The following is a 23,223-nucleotide window of genomic DNA, read 5'->3' on the forward strand; positions in this document are numbered from 1 at the left end:
TGTCGGATGACCGAATTTCCAACGGTAGGGAATTCCAAATCCGTGGCGCGGCCGCATCCGTCAAAAGACGAACGCAGAATCGGAATCGTTATTTAGATCGCAGAAATCCGATGAGCGACGATGCTCTGTCTAACATCCATTCGTCGCACGCACACTCAGCGAGCAGGTCGCCGTTGCGCCAAACGTGCGTGACCTCTCGCGATGGCGTTCGCGTAGCCTGCTCTTGGCTGACGTACACCGGGGTCTCGAGCGATTTGTTTCATCCACTGATCACAGCGGGTGGTGGGGGGGGCGACCTCGGGGGGGGGGGGGGGGGCGGCGCCATCCCCTAGAGGGTAGCGGTCCACTTCGGAACGTCGGCCGCCAACTGAAGCGAGCGCAATTTACCGGTGTCCAGCGAGGGCGTTGTCGGGTACCGTCGTGCCGCGCGTCCGTCCGCGGCGCTCTCCGCGACGCGCCATTAAGCGAGCTCCGCTTTGCCCCGTCGTTACTTTTCAGACCCGGGTGCGGAGCTTCAGCGAAACGATCCCCGTTCTCCAGCACATGCAGCTCTTCCCCTCGTTCGACAGGTGAGGCCTGCAGCGGCACGGGCCCCATCCCCGGGGGGGGGGAGGGGGGGGACGCGGACATTCGCTCCCCGGTTGGATTCCGTGCGATGGACAAGCTCCTGCGTGACTTCGATATAACTACCACATCTGTTTCATCAGCGCAGTAGGGTACTATTAGAATGCCTAGTATGGGTACGTAGAGTGGGCAGCGTTCGCGCAGTGGTTAGCACAACCGCGCTTCGAACCCTGCCACCCGAGTTCGATTCCCGCTCACGGCCTATACCGGTGACGATTATCTGAACCGGTCCTGAGCCTCCCCTAGGTCGACTCAGCCTCAAATGAGTACCTGGTGCGCTGTGCAAACATCGCCACAAGGGAGACAAAGGCGGCCGGGCGTTGGTGTTGGCCACCCACCCCCTTCGTGTGCCGTGCCGGCCTTCGTTGGTGCTAGTTAACAGCGTTTGCCCAAACAGTCTGTTAAAGGCTATGCGGGGGACCTTTGTCTTTGTGGGTGGGGGGTGCAGCACGCACTCAGACGCGGCATCGGGCGTGGAGATGAGCGACGGCTACGAGTGGCCCCCGGGCGGCGACGAGGACAGGAGGGCGACCCGCAGGCCACGCCGGCGCCCCACGCGAACCCGCTCACGCCACGACAAGACGCCGCGGCCCAAGCTCCAGATCCTCTCCGTGAGTCCAAAGTCGATGGGGGTGGGGGGTGGGGGGTGGGGGGGGGTAGGGGACGGGGGGCAGTCCCCAAGGGGCCGACCATCCCACGGCACCGCCGGCCGCGGGTCTGAGCCCCCAGTCGCAAAGCGGCGGCGGAGCGAGCGAGGGAGCGAACGAGCGGGTCGACGTCTGCCGCGCGTTAACGCTCGGGGGTTGACTTGGCTTGTCGTCCCTTTCCGAGTTGATTAAAACGAGCAGCACTTGTTGGGGAGGTCACCGGCGGTCTAAACGGACTCCCATTCACGTGAAGGCGTGCGTGAATTCTCTTTTGAAATTAATTCATGACGCAATTTCTTTTTGTCAGATGACAGGTGTGACCTTTCAACGCTCATCAATTGCGTTTTCGTCTCGATGCGCTCGGTTTCCTTCCCATTCTCATGCATTGTCCGGAAATGAAGGAGAGAAAAGTTAGATATTAACGACGGCAATGGATAAAACACCAACTTAAACAAATTGAAACGTTTTAACGCCAGTGTCTAAAAAAACAAGCATTATAACCCAGCGAGTGCCGGCGAGCGGCGGCTTCAGACAGCGGCTGAGCAGTCGCGGGACCGTTGCAGGTGTCCAACAGCGGCGACAAGGAGGTGGAGTGCCAAATGGAGACGCACAACCACAAGAAGGTGACCTTCAAGTTTGACCTGGACGGAGACGTGCCCGAGGACATCGCCCACCACATGGTACGTGCGCGCAGTTCGCCGCATCGATCGTCGTAGTCACCGTCGCCGCTGCCTTGCGCGATCGATCAATCGATTGATCCACGGCTGGGTTAGAGCTGCCTCCCCACGTTGTCGCACGGGTCACAGTAGACAGGTCACGGGATCACAGGCCACAGGTTACAGGTCATGGGTCACATGTTACAGGTCACGTGTCACAGATCACTGGTTACAGGTCTTTCGCCACAGGTTATAGGGGTCACGGGTCACGGGTTACGTTAAGGGCGGGGGGGTTGTTTGACCATATGTCATCACCGCTGGTGAGTGCACGTTGGTTTACTCTCCAACTCTCTGCTTTTTCCCTCCGCATTTAGAATCGGCATCGCGCGTTTAGAGTGTTTGTGTATATCTATAAACATTAAAAACAATGTTTATAGTTTAGTTTGGATCTCGGGAGGCGGCGAGCTTCACACCGACCGTTACATTTCAACTCTCGACCTTGTGGGACCACCCCACCCCCGGCCAACCCCCCACCCCCCCAACCCCCACCCCAGGTGGAAAACGACTTCATCCTGAAGAACGAGCTCGAGGCTTTCGTGGAGCAGATCCGGGACATCATCGAGCGCGCCGCCGTGATGCTCGGAGACTCGGGGATCGGCCAGGGATCCGCCGCTAGCTCCGCAGCGAGGGGCGGAGCGGAGGTGGGCGGGTGCAAGGTCGGCGCACCGCACGATAGTGCACCACGCACAGACGGTGTCTCTGCTCGGACTCTCGGCGTCTCTGCTCGGACTCGCGGTGTCTCTGCTCGGACTCGCGGTGTCTCTGCTCGGACTCTCGGTGTCTCTGCTCGGACTCTCGGTGTCTCTGCTCGGACTCTCGGTGTCTCTGCTCGGACTCTCGGTGTCTCTGCTCGGACTCTCGGTGTCTCTGTTCGGACTCGCGGTGTCTCTGTTCGGACTCTCAGTGTCTCCGCTCGGACTCGCGGTGTCTCGGCCTCGCACGCCACGTGAATGCGCCGTACTGAAACGGATGGCCCCGGTCTCCTTTTGTCGACCCTTTGATCCCATCTCCATTTTCTACCCATCACTGTTTTTGCTTTTCCTTCTGCCATTACCTGAGACGTTTGTATGCACACGGACACTGTGTACCCTGGTCCTGAATTATCCAGTAGCTGCTGCTGTTGTTGTTGTTGTGGTTGTTAAAAAAAATATATAAAGAAATATCGGTCACACAAGAGAGGGGTTGCGCTTCTGTACCTGAACCCGGCTGTCTTTTCTTTCGTACAGGATTCCGAACAGGACAGAGCTCCAGCGCCAGGTAAAGAATGTCACCGATCAGACCCTGCACGCAGTTCGGCTCTTTACGCCTTCGCGGCCGGTAAAGTGAGAGCGGCGCTGGCTTGCGCGGGAGCTCGATGGCGTCTGCCGGATTCTCGCCGCAGGTGCCAATGCGGACACGATGGTGGTGCACGCCGGGGGCCGCCGCTTCTTCGTGAGCCCCGTGGTGGAACCGGCGGCGACGACGCCAACGGCCGAGGAGCGGACGGACGCTCCGGCGTCCGGAACGGCCGCCCGGCCCGGTGAGACGGGGACGCACACGGAAACCCGCCGGGCAGCGTGAGCCAGGTTTGCCCGCCGGCTCGGTCAGCTCGCGATTCAGGCCACCGAATGTTGAGGGAGGCTCAACCCGACCTGCCTTCCGTTTACACAGCCCAGCCCAGAGCAATAGGCCCCTGCCGATTGCTCGTAGGCCGCGCCTACTCCTGCCAGCCCCGTCCACTAACCAGGGAGCCTCGCCCGCTACCCAAGGAGCTAAACACTGCGCCACCGCTCCATTCCCTGAGTGAGTGAGAAACATCCACAGCTGCGGCTTGACCTGCGCACGGCTTCCTGTGCGTCCACACAGGAGGAGCGTGGGAGCAGCAGGGCGCATCGACGCCCCCACGTCGCGCCCTCGCCACGGACCCGTCCCCTCTCGCGGCCGCGGCGCCGACGGCGGCCGAGGCGACGTCGCCGCCCGCGGCCCCGTCGTCAGCGGGCCCGGCCCCGGCCACGGCTTCCGCCAGCACCGCCACGACGCCCGGCGGCGGCGGCGGCGGCGGCGCCTTCTCTCCCGCGTCGGGCGACGCCGACGGGGAGGGCCCGGCGCGAGGGGCCGGGAGCCTCGCCAACGACGACATCCGCTCGCTGGACGAGAAGCTGCGCTGCCTCTTCCAGGAGCAGCACGTGTGCGGCGGCGAGCACTCGGACGGCGCCGCCTCTCCCGGCCACGTGGCGTCGCCCGCCCGGGCCTCGTCCGTCGTCTCCCCGTCGTCCCCGGCGCCCGGCCCCGCGGGGCCGCCCGGCGGCGTGGGCTCGCCGGCGAGCCCACGCCGCCGGGCGGAGGGAGTGGTCGCGCCGCTGGCGCTGGCGGTCCTCGGCAGCCCCAAGCAGCGCCGGCCGGGGGTGTCGCGCATGCCGGTGAGCGCCGGAGGTGGAAGACGGTCGTCGTTTTGTGTGTTTTTAATGAGGTGGAAGCACAGCCGGCCTGTCGCTCGCTCGTCGCACTGCCGGAGGAAAGGCCTCCATGAGGGCGAACTCGAGACGGGATTCGGCCGACTCTTCCACACGGTTCACCAGACGTGTTGGAAGACGTGCGAGTACCCACACTTTACCCCACCACGGGCGACCTACAGATCAACTGCGGCTATACCCAGTTATTATGCTGGGTGGACAGAGTCGGAGGGGGTTTAAGCAACTCAGCCCCGTTGTTTCAACTGCCGCTAACCATGACACCACGGCAGGTCTTCATTTTGCGGTGTAGTGGTCCAGCGGTAGCGTGATTGGCGCTCGATTCACGGTTCGAATCCACCAGCCGCCCCGGTTAATACCGCGTGGTGTAATAGCCACAATGAGACTATGCGTCGTCTGCTTCACGGCGGACGTTAAAGATTCCGTGGCGCCATCCGCAAGAGAGAAATAATTTAGCAAATTCGCCAAACTTGAAAATGCGTTCAGTTGGAATTGATGTCACGATCACCCTCGACTCTGAAAACTGGGAAGGAAACTCTCCTGAAAACAGTCACTAGACATAATGCGGCTTTCCTAGTTACAGTTAAAAAATAATAATCTCACTGAATAGTTTCCCGGTCGCCGGTTAAGAGCGAAGGATCGACACCACACACCAATTTGTCACCTGAAATGTATTTGTCCGCTTATGACAACGTGTATCAAATTGTGCGCGAGAAACGATCGCATTTGATTCACGTTCCGCTACGGGCTCGCGTGATCCTCGCACGACGCAGGGGGTGGCCCTTGACTTGACCTGTGGGTGTAACCATCTTGTGTGGTTCAGAGTCAAGACTCGGAGCGAGGGAGTGACCGGTGCAACACTCCACCCGCGTCGCTCCCATTGAGCATTGGTAAGGAAGGTGGACACCACCACCGCCACCACTATCACCACTGCCACCGCCACGACCACCGCGTTCACCACCACCACCACCACCACTGCCACCACCACCACCACCGCCACCACTGCCACCACCCCCGCCACCGCTGCCACCACTACCGCCATCGCCACCACCGCCGCCGCCACCCCCGCGCTGAAGGTGGATCATTCCATGTAATAATAATATAATTTAAACTTGTAACCCACCACCGCTGCACCGTATTCGCTCGCTCTCAAAGCGAGAGGACGACTCAGAAGCACGAGGGAGGAAATCGGAGCACCCAGGAGAAATCCCACGAGTGCGAGAGGGAAACGCTCGATCCCACACAGACGGAACAGGGGGAGTCCACATTTATTTTGCCGTACCGCCTTCTCCTGGCGAGCCAGGGTCACGGGCTCCTCCTCGACGCTGACGGGAAGGGAATCTCGCAACGTCTCTCTGTGTGTGCGGTGATCCAACAACCCCCGCTGCCGCCTCCACAGCAGCGCTGGACTTACGGGCGGCCACGTGCAGCAGCTTGGCCGCCGTGGCCCGGCACAATATGGATTTGACCCAAACTCGGTTCGCGTGACCGTGCGGCGCTTTGTCGATCCGCCGCTTGATAATGACGGTCGCTCAGGCTCGCAGTGTGTGCGGGGTCGTGCCGGGGATTATCCGACCGTACTTTGCCACACCGCTCAGTGCAGGGTGGTAGAGTCAGGGAGAATATATATTTAAAAAAATTACTTGACCTGTTAAGGCCCATTGAGCTGTATTATTTTTTCAGAAGCCACCAGGCCAAAAATAATAGCTCAACAAAGTAGTTTATTGTGCGGAAATTTATAGCAGCCAAATACTCTAAAACGCGTGACGTTGATTCTAAATGTGGAGGGTGAAACCGGAGGACCCAGAGAAAAATCCACGCGACCACGGGGAGAACTTTCAAACTCCAAAATATACAGCAGGCGTCAGGCTCTGGATCAAACCCACGGTCTACTGCAAACAAGGCGACGTAGTTAACATCTCGCTACCTGCGGTGCTTCAAACACGGGAGCATAGCGAGATGCAAATCTGCACTGTTCCCCTCTGCTGCCCGCCAAGTAGCTCGGAAGCCCCATGACCGCCTGCTTGCGTGTGGTGGTCACCAATCCGAGCACCTTCATGGCTCAACTCTGCTTAGCTGCTAGGGGCAGGGCGGGGGGCATAGCCGGGTGATTTGGTCGCAGGCCATTGCGATGTAAAATTCGGAGGGGAAAAAGCAACAAGTGCCGTGCAACTGCCATAACTCCCGACCGACGTTTGTCTGCGTTTCTCGCGAATCTCAGTGGCGCAGCCGTCACCCGGCAAGGACCCCGGCGAGACGAAGGAGCAGGGCTTCAAGAAAGGGAGATTCCAGGTATGAGCCGGAAACAACAACGAAAATAATCCGCACGCTTGCAAAGACAAAGATTCCCCCTGCGGCCTCAGTAGGCCGTTGGGGCGAGCGCTGTTAGCGAACAGCAGCACCTGTGAAGCCCAACACGGCACACACGGGGGTGGGGTGGCCAGCACCACGCCCGGCCGCCTTTGTCTCCCCAGTAGCGGTGTGTTTACACACCACACCAGGTACTAATTTGAGGCCGAGTCGACCTAGGGGAGGCTCGTGACCGGTTCAGATAATCGCTAACCGCAACACCACCGCTTCCCAAGCACATACACAAACGCGCACACAACAACAGCCATCAAAACACAGGCTAGGTGCACTTTGAGTGTCAGAGGCTCGCTGGCAGGAGGTAATGGGACAGAACCAGGTGTCATGGGTTCTGGGTCTGCGTCAACCCATAACACGCACACACGCACGCACACACACACGCACGTGCATGAGCAATCTGCGTTGGCGAGACCAAACTCTCACAAACTCTTGAAACGGCATCGCGACCTGCGTTCACAAGGCACGTGACCTCGCGTCGCTCGCCCGTTCCTCGCGACGCCGCAACGGCGCGACACTAACAAGACGAGCGCGAGGGTTGCGCAGTAACGCACGCGCCGTCGCACCACCACCTTCAAAGCCCTCCCACCCCCCCACCGCGCGTGCCCGCAGGTCTGCCTAACGTCTGCGAAGGATTTAATCAGGGCCCGTTCGGACAGCGTCGGAGAGTCGTCTCCCGCGAGCCCCGTTGGCGTCGACACGGGCGACAAACGCAGCTTCGCCGCCGCCGCCGCCGCCGCCGCCACCTCCGCTCAATCCGCCGCAATGCATTCTGGGAGCTCGGATATACGGGCTGAGGCGGTGCCGGGGTCGCCGGCGAAGCACTCGGTGATCGGGCGCTTCCAGGTCACGACGTCGGTGAGCGAGGCCACCGCGACGCTCGGCCGATTCCTCGTCACCAAGGCGACCGACCGGGGCTCGCTCGCCTCCTCCGGCAGGGCGGCCCACGAAGCTTCGCCGGCGCAGGCCACGTCCCGAGACTCGGGGGTCGAGAGTTGGCCTCCCGCCACACCGGCCCCGGCGCTCGCGTCCTCTGGCCGCGCCTCCACGCAAGGCGAAACCGACGGCGGCGGCAGCGGCAGAGCGGCGCTCGAAGCGCACGCCGTCCCCCAGACCGAGCGGACGCCGGCGCCGGCGGCGGCCGCGCCGGCGCGGGCGCCGCCGGCGGAGGCCGCGTCGTCGCAGGTCTCCTCCGGAGTGGAAGAGGCGGACGTCGGGCGGGCGGCGAAGCCGACGGCGGCGAGCGGAGGCGTGCGCGCGTGGGCGAGCGCGGACGCCGAGTTGCCGGCGGAGGCGCCGTCCCCCTGGGCCGTGTGCCTGCGGTCGGCGCTGCCCGTGTGCCCAGTCGTCGGCGTCGGCGGCGGAGCGGCGTCGTCGCACGTCGCCGTCGCCGCCGCCGCGTACGGGAGCAGCGATAACGACTCGGAGGAGGCGGAGGACGACGAGCTCAAGATGGAGCTGAGCAGGCTGCGCGAAAAGTGAGCACGGCATCTGTGACCCTGGGCAAACTGCGTTCACGTTGCAAATTACTGGGGTAATGTCTCGTGGATACGAATCGCCAATTTTTTAGAGCTCTGTAATCACCCATGCCTCCCCTTGTCTCCAACTCCTTCACTCCCCTATTCCTCCCCGCGTCTCCCCGATGTCTCCCCTTCTCTCTCCCTCCCTCCCCTGCCCCCCCTCCTGCCCCCCCCTCCCTCCCCCCTCCCGCTGCCATCACCCCAGACACCTGAAGGAGCTGGCGGAGCTGCAGGCCGCGCAGCGCCGCGAGATGGAGGAACTCTACCGCCGGCTGAACCGAGCGCCGCCGCAGCTGCTGCTGCAGCTCCACCCGCCGGCTGGGCGGCGCCGCAGGACCAGCAAGGGCCGCATAGCCCGTGCCTCCCGTGCGAGCGCCGCACACGCCCTGCCCGGTACGAGGGCGCCGCGGCGACGCGCCTCGCGTGGTCCGCCGGTAGTTTCACGGCAGGGGGCACGGTAGATATACTCTCGCCGCTCGCCGAACAGGGTTGTCCACCTTGACCACCCTGAATGTAAAACTATCAACTGGTAATCGATATTTTTATTTGACCAGGTAAGGCCCACTGAGCTATATGCAGCTCTTTTTCAGAAGCAACGTGGCTTTCACAAATGAGGAAGCGGCTTGTCCCGTGGACATTTATAGCGGCCAATTGCTCCCAAACGAATGTTTATGAATGTGGAGAGAAAAACCGGAGGACCCCGAGAAAAGTGAATGTGACTACGGGGAAAACACGCCGACTCCAAATTTACAGCAGGCATCAGAGTCAGGATCGAACCTACGATCTCCTGTATACCAGGCGCGGCAGTTAACATCTAATTACCGCGGTGCTCCTGTATGCAGGAGGTCATGGGTTCGATCCCGACCCTGATGCCTGCTGTATATTTGTATTTTGTGTGTGTCTCTCTCTCTCTCCCCCCATGGTCACGTCGTCCTCCGTTTTTTCCCTCCGCATTTAGAATCAACATCGCGGCGTTTGGAGTATTTGGCTGCCGATTGAAATTGCCACACATTGAGCCACTTGGTTGAGCTGTCATTTGTGGCCAGGGACGCTTCTGGGAAAGAGCCGTGTGGCTCAGTGGGCCTTGCCTCGTAAAAATAAAAGTTTGGTTTAGTTTAGAATGTGAAATTGTAGTTGCTGCTCCGCATCTACATCAGCCGTACGTTGTGTTACTGTGTCCATAGTATATATAAAATGTGTCGTTAAACCCGCCACCACACGACGCGGCCAATCAGTGAGGTTTGTCACGTAAACAAAATATGCCCATTAAGTGACTCGCTCAGCGCACCGCTGTGTTGGAGATTAAACCCACGACATTGACAATTTGAGTACCGTGATGACGTTTCGCTGGTGATTGCAACTATCTTCATCAGGCAATCGGCCAGAACTGTGTGCAATGCCAATTGTGTGTACGTTGAACTTCTTTCGCACCGTATTTGGCCATCCGCGCTCAACGAAAGATGCGGGGTAAGGACAGCAAACTAAACACAAAAGCAGTTCTAAAGAAATGAGTTTTCAATCGAGATTTAAAAGTGCACAGCTCCCAGTGACTTCCGAATATCCAGGCGGCCGCAGAAGCGCATCTGAAAGCGCCGCGCGATGCGGTGACAGTCTTCGTTCGCTGGTTCACTCTTTTTCGAGTGACGTCACGGCATCTTTGACGTTCCGCCGCGAGCGAAGGGGATGGCGTGGAGTACCCTAACGGCTAATGGGCACGCCTGTGTCGGCACCAAAAGTATTAACCGGGACGGCATGCCGGATTCGAACCGCGAAGCCCCTTCGCCGACCGTCGACCCCACCCACCCACCCCGAAGACCTGGCCGGCCCGGTCGACTTGAGCCACTCGTGTGACCCCCCCCCCCCCCGCCTTCCTGCAGACGGCACGCGACCCTCCGGTGGTCATGGCCAGGCGGGGCCGCCACTGGGTCAGCCCGGCGGTGGCGGCAGCAGCGCCATCACCGCCGCGAGCTCGGAGCCGCCCCGGCGAGCCGTGCGGCACTCCGTGTCGGTGGACACCCTCCACTTGGGGGGCTCCTCTGGCGAGGGGCTGCCCCGCCAGCCCATAGCAGGTACCGGTGCAGTTCGGCCGACGCAAGCGAGCAACGTGGGGGGTGGAGGGGGGGGGGGCGTGGGGGTTTAGTTTGGTGGCCGTGTCTTCGACGCGGGGGTGGGGGGGGCAATCTCAGGACGCTGCGTTGGAACTGCGGGTCCACTTTACGCTGTTGGTTTGTTTTAATTGTGGAATTTGTCTTGATTTGTCAGCCCGGTTGCCCGGCTACATTTACGTCGAAACTCGTAGAGATACATAGAGACTTGTAGAGATTTGTAGAGATTCGTAGAGATACATAGAGACTCGTAGAGATACATATATACTTGTAGAGATACGTAGAGACTCGTAGAGATACGTAGAGATTCATAGAGATACATAGAGACTCGTAGAGATACATAGAGACTTGTAGAGATACATAGAGACTCGTAGAGATACATAGAGACTTGTAGAGATACATAGAGACTCGTAGAGATACATAGAGACTCGTAGAGATACGTAGAAATTCGTAGAGATACGTAGAGACTCGTAGAGATACGTAGAGACTCGTAGAGATACGTAGAAATTCGTAGAGATACGTAGAGACTCGTAGAGATACATAGAGACTCGTAGAGATACATAGAGACTCGTAGAGATAGATGGAGACTTGTAGAGATGCATAGAGACTCGTAGAGATACATAGAGACTCGTAGAGATACATAGAGACTCGTAGAGATACATAGAGACTCGTAGAGATACGTAGAGACTCGTAGAGATACATAGAGACTTGTAGAGATACGTAGAGACTTGTAGGGATACATAGAGACTCGTAGAGATGCACAGAGACTTGTAGAGATACATAGAGACTTGTAGAGATACATAGAGACTCGTAGAGATACATATAGACTTGTAGAGATACATAGAGACTCGTAGAGATACATAGAGACTCGTAGAGATACATAGAGACTCGTAGAGATACATAGAGACTCGTAGAGATACACAGACTTGTACAGATACATAGAGACTCGTAGAGATACATAGAGACTCGTAGAGATAGATAGAGACTTGTAGAGATACATAGAGACTCATAGAGATGCATAGACTAATAGGAACACAGACGTTAGTGTTTGGCCACTGCTATAATGTTCACGTGGTTTGAGTTACCACTTGTCGCCAGGTATCTTCTGAAAAACAGCCATAGACTTCAGTGGGCCTTACCTGGTAAAATACAAAAAAGTTTAGTTTCACTGGTCAGCACGCCTTCCATAGAGATGACGGAGGCGTCGTGATTCTTGCTCTGTCTGCAATAGTCCTGCGCACGCTGCCCCGTCTGTACATTAACCTACGTCTGGCAAATGCGCTCTGTCCGTCGGTCCGTCCTGTCCGCCTGTCCACCCACTGTGTACACCATTCCGTTTGTGACCCCCGTTAAGCCGGCGTGCGTGTGTGCGTGTGTGCGCGTTGCGGGAGCGGTTCGATTTCCGTTCACGGCCAACGCCGGTGACGATTATCTGTACCGGTCCTGGGCCTCTCTTAGGTCGACTCAGCACCGAATGAGTACCTGGTGCAGTGTGTAAACATCGCCACTAGGGAGACAAAGGCGGCCGGGCGTGGTGCTGGCCACCCACCCCCTTCACATGCCACAGTGCCGGCCTTCATAGTGTGCTCGCGAACAGCACTTGCCCTAACAGTTTGCTAAGGCTACACGGGGGATCTGTCTCTTTGTGTGCGCGTTCTCACCCTCTCTCCCGACAACGCTTGCACGACACGGAGGCTGGACCGTGTTCCATCGCGTTGGCGATCACGTCACGTACAAAACCAGCGGGCGCCCTCACCCGCGGTTCCTCAGCGGACCCATCTCGCTCACCCTGTGTCCGTGCCCCGCCTGCTCCGCCTGCCCCCTACGTTCCACCCCCCCTGCTCAACTTTCACGCCGCCCCGCTTGACCCCTGAACTTTGAGTTCTGAGCTTTGACCTTTTACCCCTGGCAGCCACCCCACAAGATGGTGGCGTCGCGGGACCTGGACAAACCTGCGGAAAAAGAAAAAAGCCGAACGTTCAATCCCTTGTTTAGGATAAATCTTTGTCGATTGCATCGAACTTTCAGCAACCATGAGCCCTGTTTATGAATTCGGTAGCAGACTTCACTCCATTCTTCGCTTGAAAATGCGTACAAAAAAACTACATTTGACCATTATATTTCACTCGCTGTGCGGAAATTGCTAGCATCAGTGAACTGTGGGTTTCCTCGCCCGATCGGGCAGACCTTTGAATCGGACGTAAGCCTTCCTCAGGTTTCCACAGACCCCCCGCCCCCCTCGCTCGCATGCGGCACAGAAGTTTCCGGTGCACTCTGGGGTGACTTGGGCGTTAGGCCTCGGTGAATAACCGGCACCGAGCAGAGGGATCTCGGTGAATCGGAAAGCCAGCCAGCGCCGTGCCAGTATCAAAACCAAGAGAGCGTGGGCCCAAGAAGCGCGCCAGCCTTTCAAAGCTGGATCCACCGGTCGCGCAACCAGATCGCTCGCAAAATCGCGTAACCTAATCGCCTGTGCAACTACTTTGCCCACATCTAAGCAAGTAGTTGCTCAAAGAGGATGTGTCTGGCCACGCCCCTATACCACCTAGCCCCGCCCTTTTTTTCTGGTTCCCCCCACCCCCACCCACATCAGGATTGTGACAGCAAATCACGAGTTCGCAAATGTGCACGTGATGCTACGGGTCTGCTCAGCAAGTGGCCTGAGTGTGCAGAATCTATATCTGCCGTAGAGTCTGTCTCTATTCAACCGATTGGGCAACCCGTTGCGGAGACATCCACATATATATATACAAGCGATCGAGTTGCATGCAACCAAAGCGGCACAAAGGATCACTCAGGTGTGGTGTGATCCCTTGTCTATTAACTGCCCTCGTTACGCTCACCCTTTGACGTGCGCCGTCTCGACCGTTAGCCGCTCCTCACAGGTAAAATCCGATTACGTCAGGAACCATTAAAAGCCAGACGACATGCCACGTGTTCACCAGAGGGGGCTTTCCGTAGCCTAAATTACACTATTTTTGCACGTCTGCTTGTGTTTGTATCGTTTGCGACCCCCACTGCCACTGTGTAGCATATTATTATGTGCCAGGGAATCTTTGAGATGAGAGGACAATAGTCTGAGTCCATAATTGGCAATAAGTAACGGCAAAGCAGTTATAAGTGACTCACAGAATTGTGCGCAGTTGCGTATACAGTACACGACTTCCCTGAAGGCATCAACACCTTCAGCGAGCGCAATGGCGATCACACAACGCGGTTCGAATTCGGCCCTCGATTGATGTCTGCACCATCTCCGCACACGCGTCGGATAAAAAGCAAGGGACAAGTCCTTACTTACTAACAACTCCTATAATTTTTCATTGCTGGAGGGGTTGCCCCCACTACCTGAAAATCCTGGCTCCTTCATTGCCCCTCACCCCTGCCCCAAGATGGCCGTGCAGCAGTTTATTGTTCACACATTGAGGTGGCGGAGGAGGAGCTGTAAAATGTTTAAGGGAGCATGGGCAGAGGTTTTTTTGGTGGGGGGGCATGGGGTGTCATTGCCTCGTCCCCCCCCCCCCCCAAATATAGAAGTCAACCTCCACCTGTGTAGGGGGGAGGGTAACCTGCCTGCGCTCGAGTACCCGTGGCTGCCCGGCCTCACTGCCGCTTCCCTTGATTTCGCTGTGCCACGTCTGCCGCTCGCGGTTGCCTCTCCCTCGCTTGCGGTCGTTTTTTGTCGTTTTTACCTCCAAAGATGTTTTTTGTTGTTTTTTTTGGGGGGGGGGGCTTGAAAATGCTCCGCGGGAAGACGACAGTGGTCTTTAGCGTCGCTTTTCAATTCGTGCCGGTTTGTTTGCTTGTCTTTCGCTCGCGGCACCGTCAGTTGCTATAATCCCCCACGAGGGTTCGTGAAGGGCCGTACAGATTTGTGCATCGCCGTGGCTGGAGCGCCCAGTTCGCCAATTGTGCGGAAGGCTGAAGTCTCCCCTTGGATTAAGAGCTCCTACAGATCAACGGGCTTTACACGGGGGAAATAAACTTCCGACTTCCGAATTTTGAGTTCAAATTCTGGCAGTCGACCCAGTCAATCGTCCCTCTGCCGAGTTCAGTAAAATGAGCAGCACTTTGTGGTGGTTGTCTTCCTACGGAGGCGCTGGCCAACAACACGGCAATTAGAGATGAGCACGAGCCAGGGGGCACCTGGGTTATTCTGAAAGGTTCCCAGCAGAAAATTTAACACTAAGTGAGGGTTGACAATTCAGCATCCTTAAGTTTATAAATTGGACTTAAAACAATTCAGGACACACTGCAAAATGAGGTATGAGCTAGGACTTGAAAGCATTTACCGTCCGTGTTGTTCAAGAAACGAGTCCGATTTTTAATTCAAGGGTAGTTTTTCAACGCACGAGCGAAGCGATCTCGTTCCGTTTACTAGAGAGTATCACATTGAAAGAACGTTTTCTAAACTCCGTATACATAGCCGTGCGAGCACAGGGCAAACTTCTGGCGATCGATACTGAGAAGTGACGGCTAACAGCTTGAGTGGTGACGACGGTTAAGGTGACCGGGCGGTGTTTGCCCACGCGAGCGACGGCTGGAATTTTTGCACCGCAGGGACCGGCATGGGAGGAGCGACGCACATCGCTCAGGTCGTCGGCTGCCTGCAGCCACGCTTCCCGGATTCACCTTTGGCGACGACGCCCGCCGCTGCGAGGAACTTAACCGAACGTCCGCAGCAGCAGCAGCCTTCCGCCAATGCCGCGCCTGCCGAGCCCGCCTCTCAACCGAGCGGCGCCGGGCTCGCTCAGCAGGCCGAATCCAGAGCCTCTGCTCACGTGCTGAGCAGAGCCAGCCAGCCCGTAACGCAGCAGAGCACCTCCGTTCGTAACTCGGCAGGCCAGCGTGCCGTCGAGCTGGGCCAGAGCGTGCAGCATCAGCAGCAGCAACAGCAGCAGCTTCAACAGCTTCAGCAGCAGCAGCAGCTTCAGCAGCAGCAGCAGCAGCTTCAGCAGCAGCAACATCAGCAGCAGCAGCAGCAACAACAACAACATCAGCAGCAGCAGCAACAACATCAGCAGCAGCAGCAGCAACAACATCAGCAGCAACAACATCAGCAACAGCAGCAGCTTCAGCAGCAGCAGCAGCAAGGCATGGTACTAACGAATCAGCCGGCTCCACAATCCTACGCCACTACATCCACCAACAATAACAACAACAACAACACGGATCCTGCCACCAGCAGAACCGTCTCGGCCCAGATGCCGCAGCAGCCGGGCAACGCGGGACAGTACCCACAGAGCTTCCGGCCGCCTCCGGCCTCCGCGCAGGTGAGTCCGCCGGTGCGACCCACGCAGCTTAGCCTGAGCACTGCGCCCAGCCCGGCCGTCTTCATCCCCAACTGGTCGAGCGACCCGACCATCCACCGGCCCCTCGCAGGGCAAATGACCCCCCCACAGGTGTGCCAGCCCGCCGCGCAGGCGCCCGTGTCGCGGCAGCACAGCCTGCCTGCCGTAGGCCTCGGGGGCAATAGCGGCTCGCTGACGATGCCCAACGTCGCCAAGAAGACGACCTTCACGGACGACTTTCACCGTCTGCTTGACAACTGGGCGCGCGACGCAGCCGGGGTGTCCGGGATGCCGGGCGGTGGTAGCGGCGGCAGCGGCGGCGGGGCGAGTTTTGCCGGGGCCAGGCAGGTTTGGCAGAGGACTGAGCAGCCGGGAGGAGCTGCCGCTGGTGGTGTTGCTGGGGCGAGAGCAAGCCGGCTCGTCAGCGCTCCCAGCGTGCAGCAGAGGCAGCCGATGCATCAGCAGCCGGACGTGAGTAGCCAACCGGGCGGCGTGTTTGTAAATCTATGACCGGAGTTTTGAATGAGGGCAAAAGCTCACTTACAACACTGCAATGTTACTACTCGCAAGCACTCACCAGAAGCCTTCCATCTGGAAATTCACCTTTTCACGAATCGATAACTTTGGCCATGACGACAGGTTTCAGGAGAAGGCGTGACAGCACGCGAATGTCACCACGGTCTTCTAACGTTCCGCGCGTTCACCCTGTGCCTTTCCAGACGCCCCAGATGACGCGCAAGCTATCCGTGCCGACCCAGATGGGCGCCCCTGGCGCCACCCAGCCCGGCAGGCCTCTCACTCCACTGCAGGCTCCCATGTCCCCGGCCTACCCCATGCCGTACGGGGCAACCGCGCAACCGCACGCGGCTTACCACAGCACGTGGCACGGCCTGCCACCCTCCATGGGGCTCCCACACTTCCAGCAGCCAACGGCAACGATGGGCTATGGCATTCCCACGGCACCAGGCCTGCAGACGGCCATGACGCACGTGGCCACACAGCACAAGCCGGGCCTGGGAAGGGCTTCGCCTGGATTCTGAGGTCCTCCTTCCTTCCTGCGTGCGCACACGCGTGCGTGCGTGCGCGCGTGCGTGCGCGGCGCCGCGTAGGTTCATAGTTTCAGCACGTGGCGGCGAAGGCAGGCGGTCGAGCAAAAGTTTCTATTATTTTCCTTGTGCACTTTAAACGTGGGCTGTGCAGTAATAGCGGGGCGGGGTGGGAGGGGGGCCCAAGTTTGTGGGAGGCTGGAACGCCGATGACCGCGTAACGACGACCGCTCAACCGCGTCGTTCGAGCACCTTCCCGCGAATGCCGAGATTCCAATTGAAGCGAACGCCTCAACTCAGAATTAAACATGCCCCCCCACCCTACCTTGCTTGAGTAAGTAGCCGAGACGATGTGGCTTCATTCACACGTCGGTTAAAAAATAAATAGCGGTTTACATAATCCTTCTTGGGGGGGGGGGGGTTAGGGGGAGCGAGCAGTTCACGAATGTTTATATTCCCCCCCCCCATCAAAAATTGGCTGAGAAGTAGATTTTTTGGCCACACACGAAATATGCCCCTTCAAGTGCGCTACCATCAATAAAAACATACATATAGGCCATCTCCAACTTATATGTAACGCAAGCCCAAGACTGTGTGTGATTAATGGGGGTTGGTTTTTTTGGGGAGATGCATATCAATGCAGAAACACATCAAGTAAACACCGGGAACAAAGGCTGTGAATTTGGATATTCTATTGCAAAAATAAACACAGACACACACAAAAGTATACGTGATTATATATATGGTAATGGGTACTAAAATCCTTAGCGAGAAAATGCAATGAGATTGTGGTATTAAAACACGGCCAGGATGGAATGCGTGGGGTTGTTTGTTTGTAAGCTGTTTATACCAAACTGTGAAAGGCTGCTTGGAGCCGCAGTGCCCTGGATCGGTCTCGGTGGACAATCCCAGAATGCAGTGATTGGATGGCATTTGTGCCTACCAACCAGGCACCCACCACCGCTCTACCCCCTCAAATGGCTGAATATATTCCAAAAGGCCTGTCATTAAAAGACGATGACATTTACAACTACACCTGCCTGGGCAAGACTGCGAGCCCGTCACCTGCGCTCTAAATTTGCACGACAATGAGATTTAAATAAAGAAGATATATATGTGTGTGTAGAGGAGAGAGGATGCTGCTACTGTTTTTAAAATTAAGAGACATATTTCCTATATAATGCTGCGGCCACTTCTGGGGAGCCGCATGCTTTTTTTGTTTTGTCAGACAACCAGTAACCGGTCCGGTCGTACAAAGCACCCCAGAGCGCAATGAATTTCATCTTCGCGTGTCACTCAAAGCGCGGCAAACAGGACAGGCCGGGTGGAGTGTGGCACAGGCGGTTCGCGTGCCGCCCTGTGAACCCGGTGGACCCGAGTTCGATTCCTGGTCGCAGCCGACTACACTTTACTGAGTGATATCAGAACCGTGCCTCAATCCGCCTGCATCAACCCGTGCTGACCAAGTATGGTGAAATAAAAAAAAACAACACACATGGGGTGGAATGAGCTTTATCCAATAGTGGATCGAGAATTGATGGAATTTATTAACGCTTATTATTTACGAGAAGTAAAGACTCCCTTCCAGGTAGTTTTATACGACCGGCCGTTGGTACGGTATGAGGGAGGGGTAAATGTCCTGGCTCTAACCGCTGTCCACAGAGCTTTAGGCCATGCTGCATCGAGTGCCTTCCACATTTGTAATGCCAAATGTACACGCAGACGTGTTGACGAGTTAATGTCGCTTTTGTGAGCACACGTACGAGCTTCGCGGGGGCTTGTTAGGTGTTCGTTAGTTATAGGGGCTGCGTTTTCCGATTTCACGTGGTAACGTTTTTTGGGAAGTAATTACATGCCACGGTGTCAGCTCTCAGCCCATCATCTCTCTGATTAATGAGATTGGTTAAAATTGAGTACCGGACTGTGTTGTTGGATGTCTACAGGAGAGGTTATCCTGGTCCCCCCCCCCCCCCACTCGACACTCGTTTAAATAAAGGGAACACGCAAATCGTTTTAGAAGGCCAGCGCAGCTTTCGATTATTTATCTCAACTCAGCCACCAAAGTTTAAAAGGGGAATTAACGATTCATAATTCACCTCCATCCCCAACACTCCCCATCGTCGGTCGCCCCCTTTCTAACGATGGCTGTCCCGGGAAGTAGAGTATGTAATCGCAGTGATAATTATGCACCACTCCCATGCCTTTACGAGCTGTTTCTCAACCTCTTCCGGTATCGTGGGATGTTCCTTCTTCTCGCCATGATATCTCCCGAGTTCATATTCTTAGTTTTTTCGGTAAAGTCACGTTGAAGGGAAACAACAAAATAATAAAATAATAAATATATATAACTCAAACAGTCGTTTGAGTTATGGTCGAAACGTCGTGAGAATTTTTTTATTGTTTTATATATATTTTATTATTTTGTTGTTTCCCTTCAACGTGACTTTACCGAAAAAACTAAGAATATGAATTACTGCAGTCACGAAAGCTTTAAATCAAAATCTCCCGAGTTGTTCGTCTGTGATCTGGGGGGCGGGGGGGGGGGGGTCATGGATAAAAATGTGATTATTTTGCCTCGCTCGTAGAATTCGTCGACACGGTCAAAGTCGATGGAACGTCCACATGCCACGTTTGCGCGACTCAAAAACGACCCCCATTCCCTGCACTCACAGATCCACGCGCGGTGCCGTTGCGTGTGAGAATTATTTTCACGATTGATCATTTGCCGTATCCATTGCCCGCCTATGAGACAATAGCTATTCAATAATTGGATATACGAACGTCATTGGCGGCACACCGGTGCGCGGTATGAAGACAAGAACATTTTTCTCAACGATTATTTCTTTTCCCACGATTCACGAACCTCGGTCAGAAACATCTCGCGGGGTGGTGCGTCAAAGTCGGTTCTCGTGTTGATGTGCGATGCAGTCGCGAGATGAATGGTAATGAGCAACCGAACGCGAAGCTTCACAGCCTGTTGCCTTATAGCAGCACCCAGCCTGATGACGATTGGCTGGCTCCGAGTTCCAAAGGCAGCGAGATTTGACTCCTCGTGCCCTAGACCTGGTCGGAGGGTTCCCCGATTTGTTCTCCAAATCATTTCTTGTGCGGACGGTGGCATCCAAAGGTCATGACCCATGTCACACTTTCGAATGGTAAACCAGCTGCTGAATCATAAGGCAACTTCTTATGGAGAGTATTGCAGCTCACTAATGGGCAACGGCGACATTGTCAGGCAGTTTTATGAGGACCGGTGTGTTATGCTGCACCGGTGTTCCGCCAATACGTCCACATGATCGTACAAAACAAAGCAAAACTCGCATCACGAACGCCTAAATTCCAGTACTCGGGGGTGCGCGTTGAGATCGTGCGACGTGACACGGAGACCTTCGGAAGCGGCGAGGTGCCGGTAGGTATACAGTACGGCAAGTAGGCCGCTGACCGACGATCGTTACAGATGTTTGGGTCGACTTCTCAGACGGCACGTGCCCTCTTGCCAGCACTCGACAGTTTTCAGTGCACGCGCGGAAACTCTCTCACAAAAGAAATCGGCCAAACATCACGAGCCGGACCCCTCCCTCCTGAGCAACGTGTCTCGAGAATTGGCGAAGACGCAACAGTAACGACCGTGACAAAAACCAGGGAAAGCTTGACGATGCACTGCATCGGGGGAGAATCGTCCACCCCTCCACCCGCCTCCACCCCCCCCCCCCCTCGGCAATTCGATGAACTCGTGAAAAGGAATCGTTGTAATGTTACTGTGAACGGAAGGAGTGCGTCTAGTGGCTGCACGGCTGATGAGAACCGATTCCTTGCAACGTGCACGAATCGACAACCGTCGGGACTCTTAAACTTCGTGCGATCAGTTGCACGCCACTTTGGTTGCATGCAGCGGCATCGATTTTAAATATAGATATATGTATGGACGTCTCTGCGATCAGTTGCTCATCACAGTCGAGACAGACTCAACTCTCGAGCCCATAATGAAGGTGTTTGGGTGAGATCGCGTAAAAAAAAATTCACAATTGTAGTAAATGTCGTAGTGGGTTTACTCTCCCAGCGCACCGGGTGTGCTGAACCGGTAACTAATTGGCACGTTTTGTTTACGTGACAAACCTTACCAATTGGCTGTGCCGGGTGGTGGCGGCGGCGGATTTAACGACACATTTATATATTTACGCGATCTAACCCCCTAAAAAAACCTCCTACTACTACGACTACGACGTGTTAAACTCAACTCTCGAGCGTCGATCTGCTCGGCGAATTGCAGTGACCCAGCATCGTCGTCGTCATCGTCAGTCATCGCTACGTGACGCACGCAGATCCCGGACCCGCCGTTCCAATGTCCACGTCTGCGCGACTCGCCGTTCACTCGGACGTGGACAAAGCAGCCGCGGGCGATGAGCGTGCGATGAGCGTGCGAGCGAGCGCGCCGATTTCGAGAGCGATCTTCTTTTGCCCGCCAGTCGTTCTGTTGTGGTGGCTACAATGACTCCACCACCTCCACCCCCCGCGTCCACCCCTAAACAAGTTTGTTGTGGCGGTTTTGGGGGGGGGACCTACAACCGAGGTTGGAGAGCTCAAAGGAATGGGCCGGCACCCGACATTGGGCGGGTGCCGGTTCGTGCAAGGCGTCTTAAATGCCGCGAGAGGCGATGGGTTTGGGCTATTGGCTCCCTCGGCCCTTGTAAGAGAGGGAACGCGCGCCGTCGAATCTGAACGGCCGATGGCCTCAAACGATGTCACCGTGCCTGTACTACAGTCGCTTTTACCGTCAAAAGGTCGGTTCAGGGGTTGTGTGGCAGTAAACCAACTCGACAGAGAGAGAGAGGTACAAAAAAACGTTGAAACGTTGGAGAGAAAAAATGAAATCACCAAAATAAATATATATCCCAACGCAGGGGAATTATAAATGCTTGCGTCTGCGCACCATGCCTCGGAGACGTCAAGTCTTCTAATGCTGTTATCGCTAACGAGTGCCTCTTGTTTCATGGTGCAGATTGGTTATTGTTCACGTGTTCGTTGTATGTGTACGCCTGTGGTATTGATAGCACGCGCGTGAATGTGTGTGGAGGGAACGGTGGCGCAGTGGTTAGCGCACTGCGCTGCGATTGTGCCGGCCACCGAGGTTGTATTCACGGCCACCACGGCTGACATCAGAGTGGCTGGCGGGCGATATCCGGAAGTTGTCCCGGTGCCTCGCTTTAGGTCGACTCAGCCAAAAAAATCATTTGAAACCCCAGTTAGCGGTGGTGCGTGAGCATCGGTGCTGGGAAGACAAAGGCGGCCGGGGCGTGGTGCTGGCCACATCACCCCCTTTGTGTGTCGCACCGGCCTTAACAGGTGCTCGCTAACAGCACTTGCCCCTCTCCCACCAGAGTTTTAAGGCTAAGGAGGTTTGTCGTCGTAGGCGCGTTACAAAACAGGGTGGATCGAACAAGCTTCTCGTGTCTGAACTGCGACTTTCAAAAAAACAATGTTAAAGTGAATGTACGACTATTAATGAGAAAACCCGTCATGTTTATTATGTCTTGTTATTGTCCCCGTCACTTCCCACTTGTCCTTCTTTTCTTAACGCCGATATTATCAAGTAAGTATATGCTTTGTCGCGACCTGTTGTTAGTCGTGCAGTAATGCCGCGGCAGGAGAAAGCCAATGTCGGTATGATGGTCGGTGTATAAACTGCTACAATATACAAAGCGTGAAGCTTATGGCGTCCAAGTGTTCATGATGTTTCGTTTGGGGGGATTTTTTTTGTATCGTGATCGAATGTGCGTGTGTGCGTGTGTGTGTGTGCTGGTGTGTGTGTACGTGTACCATCGGACACTCCACCCCCACGGCTCCCAATCGGTGATGGGGCAGTTGTGGAGAGAGTGGAGAGTTTCCCATACCTGGGCAGTGTGCTTATGACCGGCTCCAGTTTAACAGCAGAGGTGTCACTCTGAATCGGTCGAGCGGCAATATCTTTTCATCGGTTGCGTAACGCTGTGTGGAAGCTACCTGGTCTGTCGCTCCGCACTAAGCTTCAGGTCTTCTCGGCCACGGTCATTCCCTCCCTTCTCTACGCTTGCGAAACGTGGACCCCCTTAATGGAGCATCTTCGCTGGTTGGAAACATTTAGGCTGGCCTGCCTACGTTCCATCCTGGGTTTAACCAGGCTGGATTGTGTAAGGAGCTCAAAAATCCTTGAAAGATCTGGGCAAGGTCCCATCGGTGAGCTCCTCCGGCAGGCAAGGCTGCGTTGGCTGGGTCATGTAGCCCGCATGCCCAGCCACCACATGCCGGAACAGCTTTTGTTCGGCCGGATCGAGGGGGCTAAACGGGCGCGGCACGGGCTAGAGAGGAGATGGAGTGATGTGGTACAGGAGGACGTGGAGCTGAGTGGAGTTGCCGATGACTGGTACCAGCGGTGTCAAGATCGGCCTCTGTGGAGGAGGCTCGTGAAGGACGGTATTGGGCAGTT

The 23,223-nt window shown here is 56.3% G+C and overlaps 1 protein-coding gene across 3 annotated transcripts in view; it reads left to right on the forward strand.

The window, feature by feature from the left end:
* LOC116952728 (serine/threonine-protein kinase WNK2-like) overlaps nucleotides 1–22,466 on the forward strand; it is a 163,720-nt gene extending 141,254 nt beyond the window's left edge. For 2 of the 3 annotated variants that reach the window (XM_032972336.2, XM_076074445.1), the window contains 15 exons: nucleotides 499–569; nucleotides 1,073–1,235; nucleotides 1,835–1,951; nucleotides 2,482–2,643; nucleotides 3,214–3,244; nucleotides 3,369–3,506; nucleotides 3,833–4,386; nucleotides 5,261–5,327; nucleotides 6,659–6,729; nucleotides 7,414–8,279; nucleotides 8,527–8,714; nucleotides 10,199–10,390; nucleotides 12,121–12,219; nucleotides 14,984–16,185; nucleotides 16,434–22,466. In XM_032972336.2, the coding sequence (XP_032828227.2) occupies nucleotides 499–569; nucleotides 1,073–1,235; nucleotides 1,835–1,951; nucleotides 2,482–2,643; nucleotides 3,214–3,244; nucleotides 3,369–3,506; nucleotides 3,833–4,386; nucleotides 5,261–5,327; nucleotides 6,659–6,729; nucleotides 7,414–8,279; nucleotides 8,527–8,714; nucleotides 10,199–10,390; nucleotides 12,121–12,219; nucleotides 14,984–16,185; nucleotides 16,434–16,754 (4,242 nt within the window). In that variant the 3' untranslated portion in view covers nucleotides 16,755–22,466. The remainder of the gene's footprint in view (nucleotides 1–498; nucleotides 570–1,072; nucleotides 1,236–1,834; nucleotides 1,952–2,481; nucleotides 2,644–3,213; nucleotides 3,245–3,368; nucleotides 3,507–3,832; nucleotides 4,387–5,260; nucleotides 5,328–6,658; nucleotides 6,730–7,413; nucleotides 8,280–8,526; nucleotides 8,715–10,198; nucleotides 10,391–12,120; nucleotides 12,220–14,983; nucleotides 16,186–16,433) is intronic. The other variant, XM_032972337.2, reaches the window with a different exon arrangement.
* The last annotated feature ends 757 nt before the right edge of the window (nucleotides 22,467–23,223 follow it).

The sequence above is a fragment of the Petromyzon marinus genome, chromosome 48 (genome assembly GCF_048934315.1).
Source record: "Petromyzon marinus isolate PM22_M1 ecotype Great Lakes invasive population chromosome 48, UKy_Petmar_22M1.pri1.0, whole genome shotgun sequence".
Taxonomy (NCBI): domain Eukaryota; kingdom Metazoa; phylum Chordata; class Hyperoartia; order Petromyzontiformes; family Petromyzontidae; genus Petromyzon; species Petromyzon marinus.